Source organism: Gallus gallus, chromosome 5 (assembly GCF_016699485.2).
Source record: "Gallus gallus isolate bGalGal1 chromosome 5, bGalGal1.mat.broiler.GRCg7b, whole genome shotgun sequence".
NCBI classification, from domain to species: Eukaryota; Metazoa; Chordata; class Aves; order Galliformes; family Phasianidae; genus Gallus; species Gallus gallus.
The window spans coordinates 26539521-26557282 of NC_052536.1; the positions used below are offsets into that span (position 1 = coordinate 26539521).

Consider the following 17762-nt stretch of genomic DNA (forward strand, 5'->3'; position numbering starts at 1 on the left):
GCCCCAACATATACACTCATTGACACTATTACCTGGCACTTGGTTACCTCTCACAACTAGCCTTAGGACTAGATTATGTTGAGTTTATCTAATTCATGCTAATAACTACTAGAAATAAATGAAAATATAATGGTGGCTGCCAAAAGACTAGCATGAGGGTGTGCGAAAGGTGGCTGCCAAGAGACTAGCTCTGAGGGAAATGGCCTCAGTGCTGCAACCCTGCTCATAGCTCCTTCCTGTCCTACTATTTGCTTTCCCTGCTCACCTGGCACTGGGTTTTGGCATTTCTGATTGCAAGGAAACCTGATTTGACTCATCAGAACTGCAAAAAAAAATAACTGAACAATACATAGAAGAATTTATTGTAAAGACAAGATTTCTGCTTGGTATGTCGAATATCACATTTTGAGAAAACAAGAGGACTGGTTTGAGGAAGGGGCAAGAATAAAGCCTTATTTTTATTGCTGAAACACTGCTAGTCAGGTCAGCTAGAACACAAAGCAAGCTGCACTGCTTACTGCTGACTGCAAAACTTTAACCAGAGTAGTGAGGAATCAGGTGGTGTCGGAGGGAGCAGATGAGAAGGGAACTGCAGACAAAGCTCTCTAAGCTCAGACTCTCCCCTCCAAACATACTTCATCCTCTACCACGCATTTGGCTTACAAGTTATCAATATTTTTCAGCACTCTTTTCTCTCCAAATGATGTGGACCAGCACTCTCAAAAAACATTTAGCAGCGTCTGTCTCTTAGCCCTAAAAGGCTGCAGAAGGAGGAGATGTGACGAGCCACCCAGCCAAGGGACAATGCAGGAAAGAAGAGACAGGAGATGGACATACACTAAGAGGAAAGGGAAAAATGGGAGATGAGATCATTAGCTGTAATCCACAGTTAATGAGCTGAAGTTTCTCTGGAATGACCATCTACTTATTTTAACTAGGCATTCCTGTTGCTTTAATCTGCAGGAAACAAGCTCTTTAGAGCTGCCTTCATTAAGCAAATGAAACCCAATCCTGGACACCAGTATCGAAGGAACAAGCATTTGTCAGGTCACTCATTAAACCAACTCTGTCTATCCTGAGACACAATAGCAAGGCACACAAGTCCTGCATGCAGAACTGTTTTTTTTTTTGTTTGTTTGTTTGTTTTTTTTTTAATTCAAGGGAAGTTAATCTGCAATTCTTTGATTTATTTTTTTTTCAAGAGCAGAAAGAGTATGATCTGCATCTCAGTGCCAGAATCATTTTGGTGAGGAGGTATCTGGATCGTGTTTGGGTTTTGCTCATTCCTATGGAAGTTTTGTTCTGATTTATTTTCCCCTTCATACATCCAACAGAAATGGTATTCCTTGGTTTCAACGGAATCACACAACAAAATAATCAAATTCTATTATACAAAGCAAGCTCTGATTGAAGAAGCAAACTGGTAAAATGTTTAAGTAGTGATACACACACACACATATATATACACACACATATATACACACTTCATACATATATTACTCCTATAGGTCACCCTAACTTTTTATGTTGGTTAACACAACATTATCATTAACATCAGATTGAACATTACGATTAGCACCAGAATAAACAAAATCTACATACCTTTCTGATAGAAAAATTTTCGGTAATAATATGCACCAAGGTCTACATGTTCAACAATGTATCTTTTCACTCTGTCTAGATGTAAAATCAAATTCTCCTTGGGAACTTCTAGAACTGCCACTCCAGCATTCGTACAATGAGAACTCAGAGTTGACTCAAACGAGGCACTTTCACATCCACTGAAGGAACCTGAATTAGATTTGGAAAGGCTTATCTTCCTCTCCCCTTCCCCACCAATCTCATTACGAAAATAAGGGCAGCTCATCACAAGTTCGTTGCTTTTATCATCCCCCTGGTCCATATTGAGACTTCCTTTTGAATTCAGATCTTCAGTGCTGCCCATTGGAGAATTGAAACTTGCAGAATGGGATAAGGGTCCGGAGACGAGTGACGCTACAGCAGCAGCAGATGCTCCTGTTGTTGTGTTCCTTCTTTTAATAACATTATGCCTGTTGATTGCTGCTTCATTTAAATCAAATAAAATACTCTGTACATCATAATGAGCAAAACACTTTGGACAAGTCCAAGGCTTGACGCTATCTTCTGACCTGTTATCTTCAAGATCTGAAGATTTCCCAAGCTCCCCTTCACCTTTGGCATTACGCAGCTTACGAAAAATGGATGAATCTCCTGTTTCTGATTTTGAGCGTCTCTTGAGTGGCTTCTCTCTTTCCTTAAAGAGCCTCAGGTTCTCCCTTTGAGTAATAGGTCCATCGATCACATCTAGAGAGAAACCTGAACCCTTGCTTCCACTGGCAATCAGAAGTTCACTGAGCTTAGTTGTGCCTGGGCTTCTCTGATCAGACTTTTCATCTTTATAGCCCTTTAGTAAGTCAAAAAAACTTTCCCCTGAAGTTCCCTGCTTATCTATTGAAGATGTGCTGCCATACTCTCTATGCAGAGATGGTCCAGATTTAAACGTGGGTGAAATACATTCATCAAAACTATCCACATCAAGCTCACTTATGGTAATGTCGCTGTTGCTACGCTGTCTTATTCTACGAAGAGCTTTCCTTGGGGAACTGGGATAGCCATCAGGCGTAAGAAACCTGGAGTCTAGATTCTCAGATTGTCTGGTCTTGCTTTTAAGTGTGTTCTGGATACTCTTTAACATGACAGAATCACTAGCGTTCAGGTTAACGGAGCTTCCCTGACTCCCAGGACTGCTTTTAGAAGACATGCTGTCAAGACAACTGGCAGTTTCAATATCTTGACTAGACCTGCTTGTTTCCTTGATGTTCTCCTTCCTAGGGGGCCAATCAGCAATTCTTGCCCTGACCCCCATTTTGGGGACTCCAGGAGTAGAGGTAACATGATGGGAACTTTCATTGCGAGGAGGTCCAACTGGAGCCATGACTGCAGATCCTAGGCTGCCATTCTGTGACCTAAAGCGCCTCATGTAGAAGTCATCAGAGTGGACTTTTGTGGTGCCATCTGTTCCAACTGACACCCCAGTGGCAACAGCCCTTTCGGTCTGGGACCGCTTCAAGCTGGTCATGATCTTTCAGTATGTTCAACCTCAGTAAGTTCCAAAAGGAAATACAGTCATTTCGGCTTTTTAAATGCACAGTTCTCTTTTGGAGAATTGTCTCCAAAACATAAAATGGTTGCATGAGATCTTAACCGTGGACATTTAAGGATACAATTAAATGCAAAACGTCTAGAAAATGCAGATATTCGGTAGGTTTTGAAAAGTAGTAACTTCTTTTAACTTTTGCATCTTAAGAAGTAGCCATGTTCCAATACATTCAAGTTGTTTTAACATCACTTGTGCTCCAAAACATCAGAGCAGTAATCCAATCGTTTATGCTTCCTTTAAGCCTAGAACAGAGAAAAAAGGAGATAAAAGCATTATTCATTTTATATGCAACCTCCCTCATACCACAATAATTGTTACACAAAGTTAATATTTCTAATATAGGTATTTTTAAATCTCATTGGCCATCTCAAAAATGCAGAGTTGTGTTAACAGTGGTAAAGAGTTTTCTAGATATTGTTGGTTTGTCTTCTCAAAAAAAAAAACCTTTTACATTTGAATTCCATGCCTAAATACAAAGCTTTGCTTATGAACTGACTAGTGATATTTTTTAGCTAGGTTATTGGACAGTTATACAAAGCACAAGTAGAAAGCTTATTTCCGCAGCTGAAGGACACGTGCAATATCCATTTCCTGTAGAATCTATAAATGAGCCAGATCAGGAATCCAAATTTTTGTAAAAGGTTTATAAACAAAATTACCATTTGTAAGTCTCGTATCCTTGGCTGCAATGAGGTATTAACAATGCCTATTCAATTTTTCCATTAATATAAATAATCATCATACGCTAACAAAAAAGGAAGGAAGCTAATTAGCAAACAGATTAAAAAGCGACAATAGGGAGAATAACATTTACTCTGTTTTAGACAGCCTTATTTGCAAATTAACTGGATAGTCCATAAAGCATGTATTCCCCTGCCCAGATTTCACAATGTATATAAAAACTAAAGCTAAATAGAAACACATACTTTTAAATAACTTGATATGAAAAGCTTCCTTTATTTCCCCAGCTAACAAAATACCATCTGCCACAGCTCCTGTATAATCCAGCTTTACAAAGCTATGAAACTTAAATGTTTTCCCATACCTCATCAGTACCAAAGTGATTACAAAGCATTATACCATCCTTTGAGGAGCTAAAAAAAAACACAACCACAAATATGCCCTTGCTGGTGGAAGACAAAAGCATGAGATTGTCACGATAAAATCTTGCATTGCTGTGCGCATCCTTTAACACAAAGAAGTTAATAATTTTCAAAGGCTGAACCAATTACACAAAATGTGGCCTTTTAAATATTTGCCAATCATGTATGCAGAGATGCTGCTGAACCAGCAGCACACTGACAGTACAGCATTGTCTACTAATCAAGGCTTTCTGATGCTTCTAGGGAAACCAGTACTTCCTGCAGTCTCTTCTCAAAACTGTATAGTACTTTGCTCCACAGTAATGAAAATATCAAGCCAGAGCACTTTCTTCTTCTAAAGACAGCATGTTTTAACTTCACTAGCCATAAACTACACTGTTTTGAAATAATAGCTGCTATTTATATAAAACTGCACATGCAAGGAATACTCAAAATGCAAGCTGACTGCAATGCACACAAGCAGTTACTATCCTTCTGGTTCTGCTGCAAGGACTATGAAATAATAGGGCTTTTTTTATCTAAATAATTACAATAAATTTAGAAAGGCTGTCTACTCGTAGCTGTTACAAAATTACTGAATTTGAAACCACACAAATTTTAAATGTCTTACAGATTTCAAACAGTTCACTTTGAGAAGCAATGAAGCTGATGAAATTTCATCTATAAATCAGAGCAACAAAGGAAAAAAGAATACTCTGCACCTGTACATAACTGAGGACTCTGCCTACACTGTAGCAAAACATTCATACAATAAATTCTATGCACTGTACAGCCCTTTGTAAAGGTCTATATAGACTCGTTTTATAGGGATAATGGAAGAAAACTAAACTGAAAACTCAGAAGAGGAGTAAGATGAGCTACAAGGAAGAGTGAAGGATTAAACTGATGGTAGTGTTCCAAACAAGCAACAGCTGTCTACTTCCACACACTCCTCTCCACAGCCTGTAACTAAATCCAAACTTTCTGCCCTCACCATTCCTCTTCTATCATCAATACCTATGAAAGCAAAGTATATGTTTCCTCTCCCCCCCGACAAGCACTGGTCTCAGAATCCGATAACCCACTTGAAGAAGTTTCTCATTAACTCAAGGGCAGAAGTTCATGCATAGCTCTATAAATTCAAGCTTGGTGCTAACCACATAAACATTGAAAATGCTCCTAGTTTCTGTGCAAGTCCATTCCACCCACCCACCCAACCCCACAGGGACAACTATTTTAAATAATTAAGGACATGTGTGTAGTGTAATCTAAATACATGAATACATGCTACATACATAAAAAAAAAAGCGTTCTGTGGAACTAATTCTTGACCTGCAGCATACATGTTACATTCGTTAGTTACATGACCAGACTGCACATTTTCCAAACAAAGCACTTTCTCCGTTTCTGAGTCAGCACTGAAGATGCCTTACTCTGGAGATCTGCAGTTCCATTTTCTTCATTTTTTTTTTTTTTGCAACTGTCCTACTTCATACGCTGTAGCAGCTGGCATACAGGTGGTGTAAGAAATCATTAAGGACACAGTCAATGGTACACTCTGAAGAATTGAATGTCTTGCCTACGTCTGTGTTGATATTAAATCACCTAAGCTGAGTTTTTTTGAGACTGTAACTACCTTTCTGTTCTTGTTTCACTAGAGTTTCTTGCTCCTGGTGTCTTGTTTGAGACCTAACAGTATGACCTAGAAGGTCTGACTAGCTCCAAGCAAAACAAAGCAAGACCATCATGCATGATAATATTAAAAACTCAGCAAATTTAGATCCTAGTTACACTGTGTAATAAATTTAATGGAAAACAGTAACTGCAATCTGTACTTTGTTGTTTTCTCATATTCATTACTAGCAAAATAGGATAGCAACAAAGTGTGAATCAAACTTTACTTAAACGACCACAAGTTACCAACAACTAGATAGTATTATGCACTGGAAACTCTGCGGGAAGTTAAATATTTAGTCACAGAACTGCTAAACAGACACAAGTTTTAATAGACCACAAAATACGTTGTCTACTGCAATTAGTTACAGCTGCAAAATAGGCAGTATGATACCTACCTTCTACAAATGACAGCAGAAATTGCAAAAAGTAACAATTCTTATTTTATTACAATTTGACATGCAAAAATGTATATCATTCATGGTAGAGCTACACATGCATTCAGATAAATGATGATGAGGACAAGCTAACATAATCAGCAAAAGGACGGCCTCTCCAATTCATCTGAACTTACTGAGGGAGCCAACAAAACACGCAGATAAGCAGCTACATATTTAGAAGACAAATAAAAACCACATGAAAAAACTCCAGAAAGAAACACACTAAAATTTAGTACTGATTATAGCAATTAAAAAGCCATTAAGAGAACAACTTGGAAAACCAACAATCTGCTTATCAGATTGCACGTAACAAAGCAGGCCTGGGATCTGTTCAAAACAGGTCTCAAATCCTTAGGACAAAGTACGGTCAGTACATTTTAAGAGAAACAGAATATTTTGTATCTATTTTCAAATCACAATGAGTTACAAAGAAATCTGTTTTCATTCTATCCCTTTCTGTTTCTACCTCTTTCATTAGTTTGTTCCCTCCTCCACAACTGGGGTTCTAGCTGTACAACAGCCTGTTCTGATCAAAATTAAAGAGATTGGAGATGAATCCCAAGAGAGATTTTCCATTTTACATCATTTTTAAAAGGCAGATAAGTCAAGAGATCTCGATTTGCTATTCCTCACACTTCAAGTTAGTCAACAGGAAAATGAGGATGACCTAACAGTAAGATTTCATCCAGAGGCCTTTGAATTAAAAGAAGCAAATATAAGCACTTGATTAAGAAATGCCTGGTTTAAATTAGCTCATAATAGTCAAAGCACAAACACAAAATATGGCACTCCAATCAGTCTCTATCGTGGATTCAGGCAGCAGAATAAAATAATCCCAAGTGTACTTCTTAAATTGAATGGAAAAACAGAGATTAAACGTGATGTATCAATTCAGAGACTTTCTACCATAATTTCCTAGATTTAGTGTAAGTGGGATCATGCTCTTTTCCCTTACAAAGGAAATAGCGACTTGACCCACAAGCAAGACTCAATTGAAGAGATTTCATGGTTACTGTTACCTACTGGGATTAAGGATTGTCAAATCACGGATGCTAATGATGCTAACACTCTGATTGTGACAGAGATTGATTTGCGGGCACTGAATTATTTATGACTCATAATGTTCAGGAAGAAAGACTTCATATTTCACCATCAGCCTTCATTAAGAAGTGTCACTTTATAATTTAAAAAATTTGGCGATGAGTTTCTTCAAACTCTAGAAAAGTCTCACTTTTGCCAAACCTCCACAACCCCTCTCTCTCAACCTACTCTTTCCCTCATCCCCAAATATCAAAACAGTAAATTATGATGATGGTAAATGCAGCCCTTTCAGAGATACTCTAAAATACTGAAAACTGTAGGATGGGGAGCCCAGAATAGCATCTTGCAGCAAGCAGCTTTGAAAAATGTACATGAAATCATCTTCATTTCACAGACTATACTGAAATTTAGCCAGCCTAGGAAACTCCATATAACACCGACAAGTTACTGGTGGTAACTCTTGTTAACTTTCACTGGGAAAAGAACTGGCATTGCCATAAGAGCTTGAAACCAGCAGCTCCTCTGAAATCAGAAAAACAAATGAGATCAAAAAGTGCTTTATAAGCAAAAGCCCTGCCTATTTCTGTCACCAGCTCTTGCTTGAATTGTGTATCAGTTCAAATCCTAGGAGGAAAATATTAATTTATCAGCCAATTAAGTTACTATATGTACAAAATAACATCTCCTTTCATAAAATGAATTTCTCAAGAGAAAAATTCAATTTAACCTTAAGAAACACTTGGCTTTATGTGGTTGCCTATAATTAACTCGATCCTTTTCTTCCAGGACTACCTTCATCATTATAACTGAAGGAAAGTTAAAATGCTTGTGTTTCAGAAGGAGATTTTACCAGTTGCAAAGTTATGTGCAGAACAGTGTTTGGTATTTTATTAGCTTATCAGTTTTATTTTTGTTATACTGGAGGAGTTGCTGGTTTGGGGTTAACTGAATTCTTGACAATCGTTCAGATTCGCACAGAATGAAAGACAGATCCCCCTAAACTTTCATTCCCCTCCAAAACAAGGTAACCCTGCCAGCTCACATCTATGTTATCTAGAAGATTTGCCACTGATCTACACGTAAGCAGATCTGCACTTCTGCCTTCTTTTCATGACTGTTTCATTGTTCCCTGACCTTAGGAAGAAAACCTCTAGTCTCAGGAGATCGAGTGCCATCTGTTGCTATATGCAGAAGGATCACCTAATTGATCTGCTGAGCTGAACACTGCTTTATTCTTAGCCCCATTCTCTGCTGACTAGTTCGAACTAACATATATGAACTATGAAAGGTTACATTGATTTTAAGAGGTAACAGGAGTTCATTTGAAGTTACTAAATACACCCTACTGTCAGTTTTTGCAGACTTGCAGGATGCCTTCTGCTTGCTCTGCCACACTGTGGAACAGCTGGAGGCTGAGCTAAAAATGCTGTAGCACTCAGCAGCATTTGCTAGCTCAGATTTCGGGCCACCTTCATAACCCAATGGTCAGCCCAGAGCCAGCCCGGCTCTCTGCAAGAGATGACAAAGTCACTCACAGTAATCATGTTCACTCTCAGCCAGCGGTAAAGTGCTCATAACTGAACAGGGTGGTAAATGAGATGCACAAGAAGCTCCCACATTGAGACTGGCGTGGCAATGCAGGAAACTGCAATTCTGTACATTTCAGAATCTTTTGCTCAGTAAACACTAGGATATCTCAAGCCAGAATTACACCTTGTTTTCATATTGATTTTGTGACCATTAATCCAGAAAACAATATCAAAATACTCATATGTACAAGTAACTGCTGCTGAAGCAAACCCTTTAAAATGTCCTTTTAATAGAGAAAGGGAGGAGGAGGGAGAGAAAACAGCACATAGTGGTTCCTTCTGCAACACTCATGTTCCACTTTGGTACCAGCATCACCCACATAATGAAATAAATGCAGAATCCCTTTACTGGAAACTAATTTATGTGAACCAAAAAAAAAAAAAAAAAAACACCAAAAAAGATGCTTAGGAGTCTGATTGTACTCTACACTGTAGTATGCTCCTGGAAAGAGATGGTTAACAGCAACAGTTTATTTTTGACACTACTGCTTGCTCTTTGAGAAGCAATTCTAAACCAGATCCAAAACATGACAGTAAAATATTCTAGCTCCCAGGTACCACCTCTTAAGAACAGACATTTTCAGCACTGACAAAGGAGAGTTCTACTAACACCTCTGCACACATCAACACACACTTTCTTTTTTAAAGAGATGTTTCTCATCTGTTTCTCTTTCAGTTTCTTCTTGTTGATACACTGCACCCCTTGGTAATGGTTCCAAAGAAGCAAGCCCCAAAAGAAAAGGGGTTGCAACTTGCTTGCACGGGCTTCACTGGAAGTCACCCCCACCTGACAATCCTGAGATATCCCATCAAAAACAGATGCAGGTGTAACTCTTCTCAAGAAAGGGAGGCTGACAACATGGAACTCACTATCTTCGGCATTTTTGCTTGAGCAAAAACTGAGCAATTCAGTTGCTATTCCTGACTGAACAATGCCTTATCATAATATTGTTAGAAAGCAGGTAGCCCCACTTCTGGAGTCGTTCATAAAAAGCAACTTTAAAATAATTACCTAACTTTAAGGAGCATTTATAGCTTTTATGAAGGCAGATGTTGGGTGTTTGTTTTTAAAGAGAAGGTTGAAAAATGACATCTCTTGTGACTATCACATTACCTTACCTTAAAGAAGCTCTAATTTCATAGCTAACTCTTTCAATATAAAACACTACTGATGTGACTTTTGCACTCTACAAATCAAGGAAGCCATAGAATCATAGAATTACTCAGGTTGGAAAGGACCTCAAAGATCATCAAGTCCAACCGCAGCCTAACCATAGTACCCTAACTCTAACAACCCTCCGCTAAATCATATCTCTGAGCACCACATCCAAACGGCTCTTAAACACATCCAGGGATGGTGACTCAACCACCTCCCTGGGGAGCCTATTCCAGTGTTTAACCACCCTTTCTGTAAAGAAGTGTTTCCTAACGTCCAACCTGAACTTACCTTGGAGGGACAAGAAATCTATTCAAAAGAAAAAAGGCTTCTCCATCCCACGTTTGTTGTAGCTAGGTGGGATGAAGATAGGGATTTCATCCTTTCCCAAAGCTACCTTGTTACCACTTTTTCCTCCTTTCTGCTAATAGGAGTTCCTAAGTACACTTTCCCAAGATCCTCCCACATCAAGATGTATGTGTGAACACAGCACCTTATCCCACATGTACATCTCCTGTCACTCCTCATTCCTCCTCCCTGGTATCATAGGTGATTCCTTTTCTCTGTTGAAACCATCTACCCAGATTTTGCTCTCCACTGGCACGCCTTCAGATTGCCACACGAAGCATTTCTAATTCCCACAGTGCCAATACCTCTCACTTCCCTGATGTGGCCATGTTTCTTCCAAACAGTCCCACAGGTCTCCACAGCATGCAGTCACAAACCATCGTACTGCTCCAAGGCCAGCTGCTGGCACTCCAGCCATTCCTATGGTCCTTCTGCACCTACAGTGCCTTTAACAGTACTACTGCATGGTAAAATGTAAGAGCACATTTAAAGCAAACACCGCTGAATTTTCACTGCAAGTTTCCATAGGTAATATTGACTTACTAACCTGGAGCAGACTCTACAGCAGAAATGTGTTAGCTATTAACATTATTCAAGTTTTGGTCAAATAAAGGCAGCTTAAAAATACAGATAACAAAAATGATAGAGCAGGCTATATGGTAATACAAGGACTACAGAAAACAGCAGACATCTTCTTAGCAGTTCACATGTTAGAGCAGATACGGAAGCATGCAACCCTCCAACAATTCTGCAAGAATTGTATTATTCCCCATATTCTTATTTAGATACTAATCTTCAAAGATAAAAAAGGAAAAAAGGAAACACATTTTATGTAAAAGCAAATATAGTTTCTGCCAGCAATTTACTTTCTCATGTTTTCTGTTCTTCTCATACTTCTCTTAGAACTTAACTTCAGCTTCATCTGCCTGCAATCACCTATTGAAACAATTGACAATCCTTTTTTTACAAGCTATCTTCTCATCCTTTCATAGGAACACAGTCAGGCTGCCAAATTAGCTTAATTTGAAATAAAAAAAAAAATCCTCTAAATCACAGTCACCACCACCACCAAATACTTTACTACTGCTGCTGGATTACCATACTATTTTTTGGTACAGATAGCTCTGATATACTCCACCCCAAAGAAGCAAAGCGAACAGGGCGTGCAGCCCTCTTTCTAAAACCGTGTTCATGTTTGCTGGAGCCTTCTTGCCACACACATAGAAAGAAAAACTATAAACTCAGGAAATAACATTCTTCTACGGATGATTACACTGTTCATATAGACATCACAGTGAGCAATTCAGAAAGTCACTTCCTGGTGCTCGTGGCATCCCCCCTTATTCCTCCAATATAATAGCAGCTCCTAAAGCAACAACTCTGGGATCTTTGTTAGAGGAATATGTTTACTTATTCGCTATGTTTGGTTCCATTTAGAGCTAACCAAGGGGATCATCTCACAGACCAAAAAGGAAAATCATCTTAGGCTAAAATTTATCACACATGCTGTACATATCTGAACTTATAAGGCACCATAAATCCCGAAAAAGCACTAGGCTTCTAACTCTTATATAACACAAACAAGCATGACATCAGAGATCCCTGGGGATAATTCACTATATGGATCTTTTCTCAGAAACAGTAAAGAGCTTTTTGTTCTTTGACAACCTCACGAACCACATACTTATTTTGCAAAATAGCATCTTTTTTTGTTATAGAGGAATAAACAGCTCAACCTCCACACAGCGCTATGCAGCTTTTCTAGTTGATGTTCTTGTGGGTGCTTCCAACATTCTTTGAAACCGCAATCAAAAACAAACATTATTTTAAGCAAACATACGCAGAATTTGGGGGTATGCAAATCTATTAGAAAAATATGGATGGTGATCTGTAAACAACCAAAATGAATTTCTGAACATGAGGAATCCGGTAATAAAACTTAGAAACTGAGAGGGCTGTGTGAAGCTTTCAATGTAAAATGCAAAAATGAAAGATGGATAAATCAGTCAGTACCTCTAAAAAACTACCTGGGAACAGAATACAAGTGTTGCACTGTGCTAATTGCACTCTTTTTGCATCTGTGAACATCCACAGAACACAAGATAAATATGAGGTATATCAAATATCTATTCTACAGCAAAAAAACTTGCAAGTCCTAAGAAGGGTGAATAAAACAAAGCTGAAAGAGGAAATAAAAACCCTTTCAAAATACGCAGTTACTCAGCAGAAATCTACATGATGCATGACTGAAATACTGATGGCTTAGAAAGTAATAAAGTTAGAGAAAAAAAATTGGGTTGATTCATTTCTTGTGAGCACTGCGCTAGGAGTGGACGTGCAGGCTGGATTTCAGAGGACTTAAATAGATTAAGAAGTTTTCCTATAAGGAAAATCCAGAAAGGGTCTTTCACTAACCAGAAATACTTTCTTGCACAGGTATCTCTATAATGACCAACAGGCAGATGCCAGCCTTTCATTTGTTCCCACAAATACACGACCCTTTCCTATAGCTTCTATGATGGAGTATAAGTTAGAATTATTGAAAACATCCAAATAGGCAGCACTTAATTTTCTGTAATACCTATGTGAATCACCTACAACAGGCACACAGTTATCTCCTGTAACTACAAAGGGAAAACAATATCTAGGCGGACATGAGTATCAATTGCTAAAGACACTGTGAGAATTTGTGCAAAAGCCATTGTGTAAAGCTACCTAAAGCAAAGCGTAATACCAGGGAGAAGCAGCATAAACAATTCTGGTCACGAATCCAGGCAGCCAAGCTGGCAAAGCAGGCTACAAACTGAAAAGAGCAAGCAAGGTGGCAGTGACACCTAAAAAACACACTCTGCAATTTAAATAAGAATCAGCCTATTACAAGTGCACATATGCCAGCAGTACTGGCACTTCACCCAGACATCTTTAAACATAAAAGGCAAAATTTAGGTGGATGGTTGGCAGTTGCTATTTATCTTGAAGTGTAAGCAAGTTCATGTCTGTCTGACCAGCCCACCTGTCCACGCAGATGCACCTCAGGTTTCACTACACCATTTCTTCTACCAACCACCCTTCCAGATCAAGTGATATTTTTGTTTAGAAGCTTTTGTCTCTCCTGTAAAACACTTATCACTGGAAGAAAACTCCCTCCAACACTTTCTAACTGAATCCCAAACACAGTCCAGCACATCAACTTGAGTTTTTTTTTTTGCATGAAAAACTTTGCAAATACCATGCAAAAGACTTTTTGTGTTATGTGGTTTTATTTTTACAGCTATGGTCAGTAAGGGGAAGTATCTACATCTGCTCCTGGTTTACATGCATGCAAAACATTTTATAAAATGAAAACAGATTTGAAATCATTCAGATTCCAACACTAAACCTTCAAAAGCAAATTACCTACAGAAAGTACATGTGTGGGTGTATTCCTGTTTCACTGCATCAACAGCCTTAATCAGCCTTGCATACTATTTCTGATTATGGTTCATTATATAAAATCATGCTGATAACAGTTCAGCAAGAATGTTTCTTAACCCCTTCTGAAAAATGAAAACAGAAGTCTTGCACCAGTTTCTACCCTTGAGATGAGCACATGAGGAAGGATTTCCACCATCATCACTGTGTGACTTTGTAAAAGGCTCCAAAGCCAACATTAAGTACAGGCATTGGTTTGAACTCTCCATTAGCACAAAGGCTGTGGCTTATCCCTGCACCGGCTACAGCTGCACAGCAACCCACAGCTCCCCACAGAGCCTCCATGAAAAGATGATCCTGAAGGCTTAGTGCATCTCCTCTGCATCAGCTGGAGACATCTCTGTTCTCTATCTGAAGGACTTGGAAGCAAAATATGTCAATTCACAGGGCTCTATTTTCTTAAGCATCCATGCTTGTATCAGGTATTTATATATTCTTGTATCACTATCAAACTGGAATTTTATCAATGTCACATTACCTGTTAGGCAAACTAGTATCTGAAAACTACTTGATAATGTCAGCACTTGTTTAGCATCACAAGTATTTTCTTAGTATGATTTATAACAGGACAGCTATTGTACGATAATCACACAGAAACACAGAACTGTAGGGGTTCAAAGGGACATCTGGAGATCCCCCAGTCCAATCTCCTGCTAAAGCAGGTCCCCTACAGCAGGTCACACAGGAAGAAGTCTAGGAGGGTTCTATGGAATCTCCCATGGAGACTCCACAGCCTCTCTGGGCAGCCTGATCCCGTGCTCTGAACCCTCAGAGTAAACATTTTTTTCCCCTCATGCTCATATGGAATTTCCTGGGCTCCAATTTGTGCCCATTGCCCCTTGTCCTGTAACTGTACACCACTGAAAACAGCCCAGGCCCCATTCTCTTGACCCCAACCCGTCAGATACCGATAAGCACTGATAAGATCCCCTCTCAGCATTCTCTTCTCAGCCCTTTCTAGTAAGGGAGATGTTCCAGGCCCCTCATCACCTGCTATGATCTGCTCGTTACATTTCAAAGTCTATCAGGTCTTGATTTCACCCTACAAACAGGAAATGTTTTTACAACTCCTTACATCAAGGAAGCTTTGCACCATGCTACCACTACTGTTGAAATGAACTCATTTGCAGGGGAACAGAATTCTAAGGCAGCTCTTCCCTAGTGACAGCCTTTAAGAAAAATGCTTGTCTATCACAACTGTTTCAGTAGCTGACTGAGTAACTCAAGAAACGTGTGCACTGTTAAGAATTCACCAAAAAGCAAAATTTTCCCTTAGTTAAGACAACAGCAGCCTATTTTGACAAGCACCCTTTGGCAGAACATACCCCATGTGAGGGGTTGGAATACAGCCAAACATTGAATGCCACACACAAATCAGTGCTTCAACAGATCTTGGAGATAAGAATACCAGCAGAGTTCTGCATTTCTGTTTCTGCATACATGTAAGAACTCTTTCCTGTTACTGCTGCTCCATTAGTAAGCGACAGAGCATCAAGCTACAGCCTTTGAATCTAATTTGAAACGTGAAAACGCCTCCTGTGGCATAAGACCAAATTTACTCCTGCACTGCCATAGCCCTGGTGAAAAGGAAGATTTGCAACGCACAGAAACCAAGCAGACGGGGAAATCAGAGCTCTTAAAACACGGTTTATTCTGTCAGGGAAGGAAATCCTTTTCAATACTTAAAGAAATTTAAGTCTCCAGAATTCTACACAAAGATGCCAGTGTAACTAAGCTGACTTACAGGCACGTATGTGTTGGGGGAAGGCGGGGGGGAGGACTGGGAATCAGGTTCTGTCAGTTCACTTTGGGTTGCAGCTCTCACTAAACCTCCTTTAATCCTCAAGCCTACCGTGAGCACAGCAATGTGATTAGAGCAGATGCATCTATTTGGAGAAGGTCATACGCAGAAAAAAGCTGTAACATCTAAAAAAATAAATGTATATTGCTTTGCTCTGTTCTTTTTTGTGGTGATTTTTTTTTAACGCTTTGTCTTCCACCCTAACCATCCAGTCATCCTTTAGCAAATTCAGCAAGGCAAAAAATTGATTTCTGAGTGGTCAGATGGCTCAAAATAATAACAGTTTCAAAACTGTCGAGCGAGCATAGATTTCTAGGATCATACAAGTACTTATAAACAAGTTTACAATGAAAATATCTGTATTTTCTTCCAGTTTTTCTCCTATTAAAGAAATTCTTGTATAAATAGCTCAAGAAGCAGTTGAAGTTCTTCACTCAGACTTGTACAGACTAGGAAAATACACCACAGAAGTGTAAGATGCACATATATGTTGTTTCTATCTTTCATGTTCCACACAGAAAAGACATCAGTTTGCTGATTCAGAACTGCTACTGTTATGCTCTTACCTAAGATTTATTAAACTATTGAGTGTTATGAGAAAACAGCTGAAAGCAGTATATGCTACTTATATTGCCATCTCAGATAAAAAGCAATAGGCAAAACCCTTAAGGACTGCTATATTTGCAATGCCTCTAAGTTTGAGTTACAAACTTGGCTATTGCTGACTGTCTTACAAACTAATCTCCCAAGCCAACACGCTACCCCAATGAAGGGACTTGGTAGGGGGAAAAGAAAAAAAGGGAAAAAAAAAGAAGAAAACAATTGCATTAGGAAAAGATGCCAAGAGCAGGCGTAGAGAAGTACAGACTACTGCAGCTTCTGGAAACTAATTTAATTTCAGAACTAATCTGATTTCCAAACACTCATTTAAGACCTATTGCTCAGATGTCACCTATTGGCAAGGCTGTTTGTAAAAATCACTAAAATAAGGATTTTCATTTATTTATTTATTTGCAATTTGCAAATGTATGCAATCATGGTAAGAGGAATGTATCTACAGCTATTTTTCTTCATCACAGCAACAGTCTAATAAAAAGCTTTTTCTCTGAAAGCCTCATCTGTCTTTCCCCTATTTAAAAAATGAGCACATATCTTGGATACTCTCTGAATTCCCCACTAGAAGAGACTTTGAATCTCTCTTCATTTATTATATACGAAGTCCACAGAAACTATACTCAATGGGGCAGCATCAGCTATTGTGAATGTCACTCTGCCTGCTGCTCCTCAACAGAAGACCTTTTGGCAAAGCCCTGCAAGATAACAGTAAGATGAAAGCCAAACAGAAGAGTGGAAAGGTACAAGATTACTTTGCCTAAGAGGATCTGAATAATAAGAAAATAAACAAAGAACAAAAAGGACGTGCCAGAGGAAGACAAAAAAGCACAACCGCTTTTTTACTTTGTCCACTCATTCACACATCACAGCTGCAAGTGAGGTTAATAGAAAGCTTCCTTTTAAAAACAAATGAAAGCTTTGATTTCTAGTTGAAAATTATGTTACATACCAAGCTAAACCATCAACAGTACCTATCTCAAGGAGATAAATCTGCATAACCTAAATGTTACAAAGCTGTGCACTGTTACTATATCACAGTCCTGTTTCAGTAACTATAAGAACACTTAGAGATGTAGACATACTACAAATGAACCATATGAACAGTGGGCAAAGAACATACTGATATTGCCATTTTTCAAACCACACTGTTCTACAATTGGCATCATAATACCTATTCCTACAGAGCCATTGCATTACCCTGCACTTCTAACTCTATTTTACTCGACTTCAAGGAAAAACCTACATGTCACTAACATTTTCCAGTTTACGGACTAAATGTGACGGTTATTACTCCTATGAGAATTAGGTTTTACTGAGCTTGGTTACATCTGAGACCTTTGAAAACTATTAATGCTCCTAGTACA

General features: G+C 38.8%; 1 protein-coding gene across 8 annotated transcripts in view; it reads right to left on the minus strand.

Annotated features, from left to right (window-relative positions):
- The window catches only part of SIPA1L1 (signal induced proliferation associated 1 like 1), a 190298-nt gene that overhangs the window by 64510 nt on the left and 108026 nt on the right, over positions 1-17762 (minus strand). For all 8 annotated transcript variants that reach the window (NM_001199690.3, XM_040700963.2, XM_040700960.2 and 5 more), the window contains one exon: positions 1603-3423. In NM_001199690.3, the coding sequence (NP_001186619.1) occupies positions 1603-3100 (1498 nt within the window). In that variant the 5' untranslated portion in view covers positions 3101-3423. The remainder of the gene's footprint in view (positions 1-1602; positions 3424-17762) is intronic.